Source organism: Phyllostomus discolor, chromosome 3 (assembly GCF_004126475.2).
Source record: "Phyllostomus discolor isolate MPI-MPIP mPhyDis1 chromosome 3, mPhyDis1.pri.v3, whole genome shotgun sequence".
Classification (NCBI taxonomy): domain Eukaryota; kingdom Metazoa; phylum Chordata; class Mammalia; order Chiroptera; family Phyllostomidae; genus Phyllostomus; species Phyllostomus discolor.
In genome coordinates this window covers 147,279,330-147,294,090 of record NC_040905.2, presented here as the reverse complement: position 1 = coordinate 147,294,090, position 14,761 = coordinate 147,279,330, and the positions used below count along the sequence as shown (strand labels likewise).

The window sequence follows — 14,761 nt, the reverse complement described above, 5'->3', positions numbered from 1 at the left end:
TTAGGATATAGACCCAGCAGTGGAATTGCAGGGTCAAAAGGCAGATCCATTTTAAGTTTTCTGAGGAAGTTCCAAAATGCTTTCCATAGTGGTTGTACCAGTCTGCAGTCCCACCAACAGTGCACTAGGGACACCTTTTCTCCACAACCTCTCCAACACTTGTTATTTGTTGCTTTGTTTATGATGGCCATTCTGACTGGTGTGAAGTGGTAACTCATTGTGGTTTTAATTTGCATCTCTCTGATAGCTAGCAATATTGAACATTGTTTCATGTGTCTTTGGATCTTCTGTATGTCCTCCTTGGAGAAATGTCTGTTCAAGTCCTTTGCCCATTTTTTAATTGGATTCCTTGTCTTCTTAGAGTGCAGTCGTGTAAGTTCTTTATATATTTTGGAGATTAAACTCTTGTCTGAGGTATCATTTGCAAATATGTTTTCCCATACAGTTGGTTCTCTTTTAATTTTGATACTGTTTTCTTTAGCTGTGCAGAAGCTTTTAATTTTGATGAGGTCCCATTTGTTTATTCCTTCCTTTATGTCCCTTGCTGTAGGGGACAAGTCAGTAAAAATGTTTCTGCGTGAAATATCTGAGATTTTCCTACCTATGTTCTCTTCTAGGACTTTTATGGTGTCATGTTTTTTATTTAAGTCTTTTATCCACCTTGAATTTATTTTTGTATATGGTGTAAGTTGGTGCTCAAGTTTCATTTTTTTGCACATGGCTGTCCAGTTCTCCCAAGACCATTTGTTGAAGAGATTATTTTTACTCCATTTTATGTTGCTGCTTCCTTTGTCAAATATTTATTAACCATAGAGACTTGGGTTTATTTCTGGGCTCTCTGTTCTGTTCCATTGGTCCATGTGCTTGTTTTTATGCCAGTACCAGGCTGTTTTGATTACAGTGGCCTTGTAGTATAGTTTAGTGTCAGGTATTGTGATCCCTCCTACTTTACTCTTCTTTCTCAATATTGAAGCAGCTATTTGGGGTCATTTATGGTTCCATATAAATTTTTGAAGTGTTTGTTCTATGTCTGTGAAATATGCCATTGGTACTTTAATAGGTATCGCGTTGAATGTGTAAATTGCTTTGGGTAGTATGGACATTTTGATGATATTAATTCTTCCAATCCATGAACATGGTATATGTTTCCATTTGTTTGTGTCTTCCTTGATTTCTTTACTCAGTGTTATGTAGTTTTCTGAATACAGGTCTTTTACCTCTTTGATTAGGTTTATTCCCAGGTATTTTATTTTTCTTTTTGCTATTTCAAATGGGATTTTTTTTCTTGATTTCTGCTTCTGCTGTTTCATTGTTGGTGTACAGAAATGCCTTTGATTTCTGGATATTGACTTTGTATCCCACTGTTTTGCCAAATTCATTTATTAGGTCAAGCAGATTTTTGGTGGAGTCTATAGGATTTTCTATGTACACTATCATGTCATCTGCAAACAGTGACACTTTTGTTTTCTCCTTTCCGATTTGGATTCCTTTTATTTCTTTTTCTTGTCTGATCGCTGTGGCTAAAACTTCCAGTACTATATTGAATAGAAGTGGTGAAAATGGACATCCTTGTCTTGTTCCTGATCTTAGTGGAAAAGATTTTAATTTTTGCCCATTGAGTATGATGTTGGCTGTAGGTGTCTAATATATGGCCTTTATTATGTTGAGGAATGTTCCCTCTATTCCCACTTTGCTGCGTGTTTTTATCATAAATGGGTGCTGTACCTTATGAAATGCTTTTTCTGCATCTATTGATATGATCATGTGGTTTTTGTCCTTGCTTTTGTTTACGTGATGTATTACATTTACTGATTTGCGAATATTGTACCATCCTTGCATCCCTGGAATGAATCCCATTTGGTCATGGTGTATGATCATTTTAATGTACTGTTGGATGCGGTTTGCCAGTATCTTGTTGAGGATTTTAGCATCAATGTTCATCAGCGATATTGGCCTGAAGTTTTCTTTCTTTGTTGTGTCTTTATCTGGTTTTGGAATTAAGATGATGTTGGCCTCATAAAAAGAGTTTGGGAGTCTTCCATCTTTTCGGATTTTTTGAAATAGTATGTGAAGGATAGGGGTTAGTTCTTCCTTAAATGCTTTGTAGAATTCTCCTGTGAAACCATCTGGTCCACAGCTTTTGTGTGTTGGGAGTTTTTTGATTACTGCTTCAACTTCTTTTGCTGTTATTGGTTTGTTCAGGCTTTCTGCTTCTTTTCCATTGAGTTTTGGAAGATTATATTTTTCGAGAAATTTGTTCATTTCATCTAGGTTTTCAAATTTTTTGGCATACAGCTCTTTGTAGTAATTTCTTACAATGCTTTTATTTCTGTGGTATCTGTTGTAATCTCTCCTCGTTCATTTCTGATTGTGTTTATTTGGGTTTTCTCTCCTTTTTTTTTGATGAGTCTGCTTAAAGGCTTGTCGATTTTGTTTATCTTTTCAAAGAACCAGCTCTTGGATTCATTGATCCTTAGAATTGTGCTTTTAGTCTCTATGTCATTTAATTCTGCTCTGGTCTTGGTTATTTCCTCCTTTCTACTTCCTCTGGGCTATCTTTGCTGTTGTTCCTCGAGTTCCTGTAGGTGTAGGGTTAGGTTGTTTGCTTGGAATGTTTCTAACTTTTTTAGGTGAGCCTGTATCGCAATGAACTTCCCTCTGAGGACTGTCTTGGCTGTGTCCCATAAGTTTTGGGTTGTTGTGAGTTCATTTTCATTTGCTTCCAGAAACCTTTTGATTTCTTCCCTAATATCATTCTTGACCCATTCATTGTTTAATAGCATGCTATTTAATCTCCATGAGTTTGAGTGTTTTGCGTTTTTTTCCTTGGGGTTGATTTCTAGTTTCAGTCCCTTGTGATCTGAGAAAATGCTTGGTATGATTTCAATTTTCTTGAAATTCTTGAGGCTTGTTTTGTGTCCTATCATGTGGTCAATCTTTGAAAATATTCCATGTACATTTGAAAAGAATGTATATCTAGCTTCTTTGGGATGGACTTTTCTGTATATATCAGTAAAGTCCATTTCATTAAGGGTATTGTTCAATGCCACAATATCTTTGTTGATATTTTGTTTGGAAGATCTGTCCATTTTTGATAGTGGGGTGTTAAAATCCCCCACAATAATTGTGTTGCTGTCCATATCTTTCTTGAAGTCCTCTAAGATTTTCTTTATGTATTTGGGTGCTCCTATGTTGGGTGCATATATATTTACAATATTTATGTCTTCTTGGTGTATTCTTCCCTTGAGTATTATGAAATAACCTTCTGGGTCTCTCTTTATGGTCCTTTTTTTGGAAGTCTATTTTGTCAGATATAAGTATTGCTACCCTGGCTTTTTTTTTCCCTGACCATTTTCTTGGAAGATTTGTTTCCAGCCCTTCACTTTCAGCCTGTGCAGATCTTTTATCCTGAGGTGAGTCTCTTGTAAGCAGCATATGTGTGGGTCATGTTTTCTTATCCAATCAGCTATTCTATGTCTTTAGATTGGAGCATTTAATCCATTTACGTTTAAGGTTATTATTGATAGGTACTTATTCATTGCCTTTTATGTATATGTGTTCCTCTCTCACTCTCTCTTTTCCTTTCTTTTTTTAAAAATATTTTATTTATTTATTTTTTAGAGAGGGAAGGGAGGGAGATAGAGAGAGAGATAGAGAGAGAGAGAGAGGGAGAGAGACGGAGAGAAACATCAATGTGCGGTTGCTGGGGGTTATGGTCTGCAACCCAGGAATGTACCCTGGCTGGGAATTGAACTTGGGACACTTTGGTTCCCAGCCCGTGCTCAATCCACGGAGCTACGCCAGCCAGGGCTCTTTTCCTTTCTTTCCTTAAAGCAGTCCCTTTAGCATCTCTTGCAGAGCTGGTTTAGTGGAGGTGTATTCCTTTAGACTTCTTTTGTCTGAGAAGCTTCTTATTTGGCCTTCTATCTTGATTGAGAGCCTTACTGGGTAAAGTAGTCTTGGTTGTAGACCTCTGATTCTCATTACTTGGAGTATTTCTTGTCATTCTCTTCTGGCTTGGAGTGTTTCCATTGAGAAGTCAGCTGTTAGTCTTATTGGGGCTCCTTTGTATGTTGCTTCCTGTTTCTTTCTTGCCTCCTTTAAGATTCTCTCTTTGTCTTGAAATTTTGCCATTTTAATTATGATGTGTCTTGAGGTGGGTCTCTTTGAGTTTCTCTTGATTGGGACTCTCTGTGTTTCCTGGATTTCTGTGACTTTTTCTCTCATCAAATTAGGGAAGTTTTCCATCATTACTTTTTCAAATAGGTTTTCTATCCCTTGTTCTTCTTCTTCTCCTTCTGGTATCCCTATTATACGGATATTATTATGTTTCATATTGTCTTGCATTTCTCTTAATCCCTCTTCATTCTTTCTGAGCCTCTTTTCCTTTTCTTGCTCTTTCTGGGTGTTTTCTTCTACTTTGTCCTCTACCTCACTGATCTGATCTGCTTCATCGATCCTGCTTTTCATTCCTTCTACTGTGTTCTTCAGTTCAGAAATTGTATTCTTCATTTCCTCTTGGCCCTTGTTGAGAGTTTCTATTTCCTTTTTCATGCTGATGTAGTTTTCAGTGAGTTCATTGTAGCTTCCCTGTAGTTTCTGGTAGCTCATTGTGAGCTCATTGAGCTTCTTGACAATCACTGCTTTGAACTCAATATCTGTTAGTTGAATTGCCTCTGTTTCATTTAGCATTCTTTTTGAGGCTTCCTCCTTTCCTTTCATTTGGGGATTGTTTCTTTGTTTTCCCATTATTTGTGAGACTCTTCTTGTTGGCCTCAGCTTCTTAAATTGATCTGTTCTGGCTCCCTGGGTTTGTGGTGTGAACTTCTTCAGTAGAATAGCAGTGAGTTTCAGTGATACAGTTTCCTTGATCTCCCATGCTCACTGGTCTTGTGCTGTCATTTAAGTTGGCTTTGTGTTTGCCTTTGGGTTTTGATTGTTGTTGAGTCTTTCTTTGGTGGTTCCTTCCCAGAAGCTGGTTAAATGAGGGTCACTCTGTCCACCACCTCCTGTATTTTGTTGTGCTGGTGAGGGCAGGTTGTGTTGAAGCTGGTTCTTCTGTGTGTACAAGGTTTAAAGAATTCTCTCTTGTTCTGTTCAGTTCTTTGTTTTGGGTACTGTCTCTACTGTTTAGTTGTATTTCCAAATAAGTCCTGGATTGAGGTTTATGTGGTTACTAGACCCTCCTTCACCTTCTTCTGTTGTTATCTGTTAATGGTTCCTTTGTTGTTGGGTTTCCTCTTCCATTGGGTATCCTGGTGCTCACCACCTCCACCTATTCTTCTTTGTCATCAGTTGGAGGGGGAAGGCAAAATGGTTTAAGACAGCAACAGAGAATTTTATGCTATTTACTGTAGTAGCAAGTAGGGAAGAGATAGGAGATCCTTTGACTATGTATAGTGTTAACTGTGATCTTCCACTCAGCTAGCTGATTTTTAGGAAGGATGGAAAGAAGATAAGACTCTTGTTGGGGAAGGAAGGATTGTGAGTTGGATCTATAAAGCAGGGAGGTTGTGGGAGGTCAGATTCTGAGGTAAGGTGAGAGTAAAGGATAGTAAATAGGTGTAGTGAGTGAGAGAATAGAGTTAACCACTACAGTAATAGAGTTCAGGAAACTTTGAAATGGGCTAAGATCTGGGGGTGGGGGGTGTTGTGAAGTAATTACAATTGCATGGAACAGCAGTTATTTACAATAATCTTATGGCAACAGTCATATGACAGAATCTATGAGATCTAGGTAACAAGAATAGGGAGTACAGAACCTTGAGTAGTGTGCTAATGGGACACAGGTGAGTTAAAGGACAGTAGATTAGCGATACAGTATGGAAAGAGATATCAGGGGAAAGCTTTCAGATAATACAATATATCCAGCCTAGCAAAGCAGACTATACAAAAAGAAGAGGGATACAAAAATACTATTAAAAAAGATGTAGAAATACTGGAAAAATAATAAAAATACAAATATGCAATAACTTGCAGGTTTTCTGTATTAGCAGAGTGACATTTATCTCACTGTCCCAGCTGTTGTGATGCCCTGTCTTTGGGTTCAACTTTGGTCTTTTCACAGATCCAGGATTTTGTCTCACTTGTAGGTATTTAGCAAAAATTTTAAAAAGTAAAAATAGAAAAGGCAGATGAAGGAAGGAAGAAGAGATAAAATTGGAGGAAAGGAAGGACGAAGGAATAAAACAAGAAATCAGGAAAGAGAGGAAAAAGAAATAAAAAGAGAATAAAAACAATAAAAATTAAAAAATTAAAAATTATTTAAAAAATAGAATCAAGTTAAAAAGTCTCTTGGTTTCAAAGTGGCCAAACCGGTTTTTCTGCTCTTGCTGGCTGCTGCAGGCTGAGGAGTGATTGGTATGGCTTTTCTTCCTCGGCCAGCCAGAGGAGCTTGCACTGGCTCCTCAACCTTGCACCCTGGGTGTGGGAATCAGGTCTTTCCCCAGGGTTACTGCTGTGGACTGGGGTGCGGGATGCTCTCCCTGCACGCGCGCCCGTGCACTCGTGCGCCCGTGCACTCGTGCGCCCAGAGCCCACGGCTGGGTGGCAGGGAGGCTGGAGCCACTGATCACTTTAGGAGAATTCCCCAGTGTCTGTGTCTATTCACTTCTTCCTCTTGAGAAATTCCTTCTGTTCAAGCCTGCCACTCCCCACAGTAGCCTGGCTTCTCCCGCTGCCACCAAACTCTCCAGCCAGACCGGTGACTGTGGGGGTTCAGGCCTGCTGTGCGACCCAGTCTCTCCAGTGTCCACCGCTTCCAGAGGTGCTCACAGCCCCTGTGTGTTTGCTGGCACCTGGATTCCTCCCAGTGCCGCTCAACCTTGTTTGGCTGGGGAGGGAACAGTTGTCCCGGCTTTCTCCCAAAGACTCTGTGGCAAACCCAGCAGCAGGCCCTGGGCCTGGGGCTGCAGCCCCCTGACCACACGCTGGTCCCTGGGACCCTACCTTATTGTAGCACTCTTCTTAGGGTCCCGTTTTTCGGTTCTACCACAATCCTTGGTATCCTATCTTCACATATGCTGAAGTCTGTTGGTTGCTTGCTTCTCTACTCCATAGACCAGTCAGGATTTTCTCCCCTGAGCAGAGGGAAGCTGAATCTGCTCTTTCCTACTCCAACACCATCTTAGCACCCACAGCTTTTGCATTTTAGTGGAGCAACGGGCACCAGGCAGGGCTTGCCCTCTCTGGGCACTGGGCAGCTCTATGGACAAGAAAGGGCCTTCAGGAAATCTCTCTCCTATTCAAACGTGCACCCACTATCTCTAAAAAGGAAGTTGGCAGTTTTTCAAATTCATGGCCACCATGAGATCACATTGCTTAATGTCATAATTAGGGAAAATCCTCATTTGTCACTTGGAGTAGTGACTCCACTTGCTTCCCTTCCAACGTCGCTGAGTGGGAAGAGAGAGCACTACTTAAAGGAACTTCAGAGCATACAATTGTTGCCAGCTGACAGCCCGAGGTTAACTATTGGGGTGGAACCGAGAGGTATTAAGGTTAGCCAAACTGGACTCGAAGGAGTTTATTGGGAAGCATGCGGTGTGGGAATTGCTCAGGCAGGTAGCAGGGGTCTCTCAAATCTGTGCCTCAGGTTACTCACTCAATCTTTTCTTTTGTAATTATATTTTATTGTTGTTCACTTACAGTTGTCTGTATCTTCTCCCCCCACCCCACCCCACCCCAAAATTCCCTCCCGCCCTTGCTTCCACCCTCCTCCTTGGTTTTGTCCATGTGTCCTTTATAGGAGTTCCTGAAAACCCCTGTCCACTCTGTCCCTTCCCCTCTCCCCTCTGGCTATTGTTAGATTGTTCTTATTTTCAGTGACTCTGGTTATATTTCATTTGCTTTTTTCTTGTGCTGATTATGTTCCAGTTAAAGGTGAGATCATATGGTATTTGTCCCTCACCACCTGGCTTATTTCACTTAGCATAATGTTCTCCAGTTCCATCCATGCTGTCGCAAGGGCAGGAGCTCCTTCTTTCTCTCTGCTGCGTAGAATTCCATTGTGTGAATGTACCACAGTTTTTTGATCCACTCATTTGCTGATGGGTACTGTTGAAAACAGTATGGAATCTCCTCAGAAAATTAAAAATGGAACTGCCTTTTGATCCAGTAATTGTGCTGCTGGGATTATACACTAAGAGCCCTGAAACACCAATCCAAAAGAACCTATGCACCCCAATGTTCATAGCAGCACAATTTACAATAGCCAAGTACTGGAAGCAACCTAAGTGTGCATCATTGAATCTTTTGATTGCTCCTCTCTATTGAGGGCTGAAAGGGCTCTAATTAACATGTGAAAGGATTTTTGTCCCTTGCATTTACTTCTTCCTTCACCACCTGTAGGGGTGTGTGGGAGATGGACACCAAGGTCACTTTTGTTTTTTTCACCTGGCTCTGTCTTCTGATTGTCTAACATCTTTCAAATGCCATGACACTTTCCAGTATTTGGTTGCTTTTTTTTTCACTTTTACTGTATGAGTTTTGTTGTTTCTTCTTTATATTTTCAGGGTGTAAAGCTAATACTGTATTTTGCCGTGTGTGGTGCACACCTACGTCTTTGGCCCAAATGATCAGGAAAAAAATCTTTCCTTTTAACTTTTTAGTTCTGTTGTTTCTTTATTTACCTTCAGAATCAAATCCGATTGTTGTATTTCAGGGCATTATTTCTCATCTGGATATGGTCATTGTATTCTAGAGTTACACATCTAATGCATAACCATGTATAAAAGAGTTAAAGACATTTATATAGATGTGGAACTAGTACTACCTATGTATAATGCATATCTCTATTTTCCCCTCAAATATTTGGTCAAAAAAGTGTGCCTTATACTTGGCAAAATATGGTATTTTGGTTCCATGCTGTCAACCTGCCATCCTGCCCTGGAAATCTCTATGGCCATAACCTGTTTTATATCTAGGAGTTCTTAAATATGTGACAGTGTTCCAGGATCCAGCAGCAGGTTTGGGGGGCGGCTGGGTGAGGGGGAGGGAGTGCTGAGCCCCCACAGCCCCGCACAGGTCCCACAGTGGAGCTGGCCTTTACAGCCCAGTTGTGAGCAGGGATGCTGGTGCCCAGGGACCACCTGTGAGGGGTCACTGCACAGTACCAGCTGGAGGAGGCAGAGGTCCTCCGCAGATCAGTGGGGAATGTGAACGTGGTCCAGCCTCTGCCTGTGATTCCTGGGCCGCAGCTGTCAACACTCCCTCATGCCCAGTCTCCCAGGGAAACTCAGTAAAGTCGGGGAGCCTGGTGCACATGGGACTTGGGAAAGAATCCAGAAGCTCATCCCAGCCTCTGTTGGGCAGTTTCACATCTGATTCCACTGGGAGGCGGCTGCCTCCCTTCAAGACTCAGCTTTGCTCAAAAACAGCAGCAACAACAACCACAATCCCCCTGCCCACCGGCAAAAGCCCACAGAGCACCTCTAGAAACAGGAAGGAGTTGAAAGTCAGCAGCAGCAGGAGAACTTGGAAGAAGGGAGACACTGAAAGTGTGGGCTGCCACAGGCAGGTGCTCAGGAGGGGGAACAATGGGAAAGGCCAGCTCTGAGTCAATGTGTCTCCAGGTCACTCCCATTCAGAGGGCGAGAGGATCGAAGTGGCCATTAGTGTACGGACTTCTCCCTCAGAGATGAGGTCACAGCAGTGTGACACCCCAGCACAGGTGACACTGAGAGCACAGCAGCCTCCTGAGTATTGGAAGGGATGAGGGTGACTCCAGTGCCGGCTGTAAACTTGGTTCACTTGGCAGAAAAATCTCCTCCCTTAAAACTACTTAAGTGTTGTTTTGTGTACTTTTCCTTGGGATTTAAAATCAGTCAGTTGAATGGACTCACACCACACCCCTGTTGTATACAATAGGCAGCAATCCTTTGGCATCTGAAGTGGAACTTGGAATCCTTTAGCATCTCATCCTAGCTGCTCTGTCACTGTATGCCATGCCTTCCCCTGGTTCATAAGGCCCATGTCCATTTCTCTGCTTGGCTTCCTGTAACAGGTCCTTCCAGACAAGTTCTTATCTCAAGGTCCTTAGGTTTTGACCTGGGACCTTTGGTACCTTCAGCATAGCTCACCCCTCCCCATTTGTACTGCTCACCAAACAGTGGCATAAACCTCTGTAATCCAAACAGGGCTGTTGAGATGGCCGAGTTAAGAATTTCAGACGCCTTAGAACAAACGGCTGCTTTATGCTTAGCATGCAATAAATGTTGGTGCCATCATTTAAAATATCATCATGGCTTTTGCTGCCTAGATTAAGGGCAGAATCTTTCAGGATCATCCATTGCCCTTACTCTTAATTGTAGTTTTTCCAAGGTGATCTTTTCTTTGCCTGAATGGATTGGTGAACTAGGGAGAGAGCTCAGGCACGAGGCAGTACCCACAACGTTGCCAGAGAGCCTCCTGGCCCAGCAGTGTGGGTGGGGGTTGCCAGTCTCTTCACAGTCGGTTGTTGTCACTCTTCCCTCCTCGCCTCAGACTGATCACAGGTGGATTAAATAAGAGGAAAATGAAGTGGCTGCTCTTGCAAAGCTGAAGGCTAGTCATTGACACAGGGGTTCCTCCTCCTTGAGCCTCTCTCTGGCAGAAACAGCCCACTTCTGATTTTGTGTAATTCATTCTGGCTTTCATCCTTCACCCCGCCCCCCCGCCCACACCCTCCCATAGAGAAGTGTGCCAAAGTAACTACCCTGAATTTTGCCAGCGTACATGGTGTCATTTTGTCAGCAGGAAGGTCACTTCCCTTCTTTCACTTTTATGACATTCAGAAATCCATTTGTTTTATTTTTGCCTGCAAAAAACTGTGAATTTTGCTTCCTGGGAAAGCTGGAATGGGAAATAAAACATCTGAAGTCTTCAAAAATAGAGAGAAACATGGTGAAGCCCCACTGCCTTTCTTTTTCCTCCCTTTGTTTGTATCAACCTCAGGATGAAGTGCAAAGTAATGTCAGAGGAGCAAGACACACTCTGCCCAGTAAACCAACAGGTAATAACTATGTTGTCAATGAAATTTACAGTGAGGTGTCATGAGCAGGTAATGGAACAGGTAAGAAGGATGTTTCTCTCTGACACAGCAGCCTGAGCCCACTGCCCTGCATTCTGGGCATGAGACAGAGCTGGGCAAACAAAGAAGCCCAATAGAAAAATGCAGACTGAACGGACAACTGAAGTTCAGCAGTGTCTGCACTATGAGTTTTGATGGAGAGACATCTTCATTGGATCTCCTGTGCCCAGCTCAGAGGTTTTAAGCATAACAAGTGTTCAATCATTAAGTAAAAAGTGAAGGAGAGAAGTTGTACCTACAACATAAAAAGTATTCATCTACTGACAGTTAAATGATTGCAACTGGCTCACTAACTCATCCACCTACTTAGACAAAGTAAACTTGGCTATCAGCTTGAGGGCTGTGGACACCACCGACACCTGGGTCATGGCTCAGGGGAACAGGAGGTCACCAGTGAGCACCAGGGTCCTTCACACAGACACTCCAAGGGGAAGGGCAAGACTCAAGCCCCTCCACAGCAGGGGAGTTCTAAAGACCCCAAGATGTGGTCAGCCTGCCCTCAGGGAGGGAGTCCAGGAGATTTGGGGTTGAGAGCACTGTGTCATTCCAGAGGTAAAAGCTGCCTAGAGCCAATATCTCCCTCCAGAATGAGGTGGTGCTTCGGAAAACTCGGTTGCCAGGATGTGGGGGCACTGCCCACCAACACGCACCAGAAAAGGACCAGGATTCCTGCTGGGGGTATGGGCACAGCCCGGGGAACACTGACAACCAGTTTCAAGATGTTGGCAAGAAATGGCACGTCTATACAATTCCTGCATGAATGTGTCTGAAAGGTAGGGAAACACCCCAGGAACTCATTCCCTTAAAACCTCAGCCTTTGCTGTGAATGAAAGTGTAAAAAAAAACCTGTCCTTGGTTCTAAAGAGCTCATTTGCCAGACATGGCCTGGTGAGTACCTCACAAAAACACAGACACGCAGGGCAGAGGGAGCCTGGCTGCCTATGTGAAGTAAGGAGGGCAAAAGTGCTTCCCAGATTCCAGGCCAAATTTTGCCTGTAATACAGAGAAGAGCAATATTCATGTATTAAAATATGTCTGAATGTGCATGTGCATTTACACACCTAGATACACTTCTGAGTTTAGGACAGTGAGGTTTGTCATTAGACTGATAAGTATCCGTTTGACTTGACACATCTCAAGGTTTCCTTTTTTTAAATTTTATGGAATGTTTTATTCACTTATTATATTTTAGGGACAGTGGAAGGGTGGGAGAAAGAGAGAGAAAAATCGAAGCAAGAGGGACACATCAGTTGTTTGCCTCTCCTGTGTGTCTGGGCAGAACTAAACCCTCAACTTAGGAGTGTGTCCTGACCAGAATAGAACTGGCAACCGCTCCTTCTGTGGAACGACACCCAACCAACTGAGCCACACTGGTCAGGGCAACACACCTCAAGTTAGGAGGGAAAATTAAAACCACAAAATTAACCTTGCAGATTGATGACATCTTCTTAGCCCACATGGAGAGCTCATGAAAGAAAACAAAAAAAGGAAGTAAAAGTATAAAGAAATGTTTAGAAAATGAAAATTATGGTGTCTCCCTATTTAATGGCCATGCTTAGAGAGAAGGTCATAGGCTAACTAGGGTCCAAGGTTGTTCATCAGACGTCCAGTTCAGCAAGGCCAGCAGCCCCTCCTGATCCCATGGCCCTCCCGCTGTCTCTGCTCACTGTCCTGGTGGTGTTCAGCTGTGGCCCCAGTGGAGCTCTGGGCTGTGACCTACCTCAGAACCACATCCTGCTCAGCAAGGAGAACTTGGCGCTTTTGAGGCAAATGCAGAGAATCTCCACTTTGTCCTGTCTGAAGGACAAAAAAGACTTCAGATTCCCCCGCAAAATGGTAAATGGCAGCCAGGTCCAGGAGGCCCAAGCCGTCTCTGTCCTCCACGGGATGCTCCAGGACGTCTCCGACCTCTTGCTCACAGAGCACGCCTCTGCTGCCTGGAACACCACCCTCCTGAACCAGCTGCGCATGGGACTCTATCAGCAGCTGGAAGACCTGGAGCCCTGTTTGCTGCAGGAGATGGGAGAGGGAGGAACTGCCTTGCCATCCCAGGGACCTACACTGGCTGTGAGGTACTTGGAGTTCCTTTTTCGCTACTTGGAAAAGAAGCAGTACAGTGACTGTGCCTGGGAGGTTGTCCGAGTGGAAATCATGACATCCTTGTCTTCCATAATAACCTTGCAAGAAAGGTTAAGTAACATGGACTGAGACCTGTGGTCACCTTCATCCAGGTGTCACGGATGAATGTGCCTGATCACCCCTGCACATAGGACTCAGACCATGGGCAAAGGCTCTTCTTTCTGCTTCAGTCACAGAATGTATTGATGTTAATTGAGCACGTTTTGTCAGAGTGTTAGGCAAGATCATGTTACAAAATTCAGCTCCTGGGACATGAGTTTTGGAGTGGTGATCATCTGATGTTATTTATGTATGTATATTTTGTGTACTTATTATTTATGTATTCTTTTGTCTTACCATTGTTTTGTATTTATGTCACCAATATTTGCCTTTCCCTTGTATTAGATTTGAAAAAACATGCTTACTTCTTTATGTTATTGAATTTTCATTTCCTTTTTAATTAAATTCTTATAAAAGAAAACATCTTGTCTTCTTTTAGTCTGAAAATATAAGTACTTATTTTTCTCTGTAAATTTGTTTCTGAATGGTACCTGCTTATTAAGTCGTATAGAACAGTTCCTGAGCTCGTCATGAAATGCCTATAAAAGGTGGAAATCCATGAACTTGAGAAGATTCCTGGAAAATATGGAATGTGGTCTGGAAAACTCATGTCTGAGTTTTAACCGAATTATATTTAGATAGCAAGGAGTGGTGGGTAGAAATATCTGAGAGGAGTCATGTAGGGTGAAGTGGGAAAGATACACGTGTTTATTGTCTGATCCTGGCACCCGGTACTCTTCCTCCCACCCTCTCCCCGGTCCTGCTTCGCTGATTGCATTCACTCCCCAATACTGTCCCTGTGCCCCTCACCTCAGTGCCCACCCACACACCTGCTGTGGTTCTTGGTGGTTTCAGCTTCAAGGTTTCTACTCAGAGTACAAAGCCAGGGGGATGGAATAAACAGTGAGTGGAAGCTCTGTCTTTCCAGACTGCTGTAGCCAGGTCTGTTTCTCTGAGTGTCCTCATGTATATTTGGGGGCCCTGAGTGAAGGCCATTGTTATTGTGAAGAAATAGGCACTGATTTCAAAGGAATCAGCTGAATTCGGTTTACTGTGTTTGTGTGTGTGTGTGTGTGTGTGTGTGTGTGTGTGTTGTGTGAATTTCTCAGACAGCAGGGAGAGATGTCAATTTGGGAGGATTCCTTGAACCTTGGCCTCAGATGACCTAGCCAGTGCTTTGTAGTTTGTCTTTCCATAAATTGAATGTAATGTTTCAATAAATTTTTGCCCTTTATCTTTCTCTATTCTACTACTTCTTCATGGACCAGATTAGCAGAAGGAGGAAAGCTTGGCTATTCTGGACTTGTCTGTGTCTTCCTTTGATTGCCTAGTTCCTTTCACATATTGTGATCCCTGGTACATCGGGTGCTGTAGATGATACACTACATGTATGGGGAATCGTGGTACACGGGGCTCTTGCTTTCCAGATTAAATGGATGTGAAGTCTGCTACACTTAAGTTACAAATGTGTTGCTGGGCCAAGTTGAAGGTCTGCTGCTATGAACTGTGACCCCG

At 42.8% G+C, this 14,761-nt stretch overlaps 1 protein-coding gene across 1 annotated transcript; it reads left to right on the top strand.

Moving 5' to 3' along the window:
• The first annotated feature begins 12,670 nt into the window (after window positions 1-12,670).
• Window positions 12,671-13,417, top strand: LOC114509253 (interferon omega-2-like). The gene has a single exon (XM_028527536.2). It carries the CDS (start codon window positions 12,710-12,712, stop codon window positions 13,274-13,276), a length of 567 nt encoding a protein of 188 aa, XP_028383337.1. The 5' UTR covers window positions 12,671-12,709; the 3' UTR covers window positions 13,277-13,417.
• The last annotated feature ends 1,344 nt before the right edge of the window (window positions 13,418-14,761 follow it).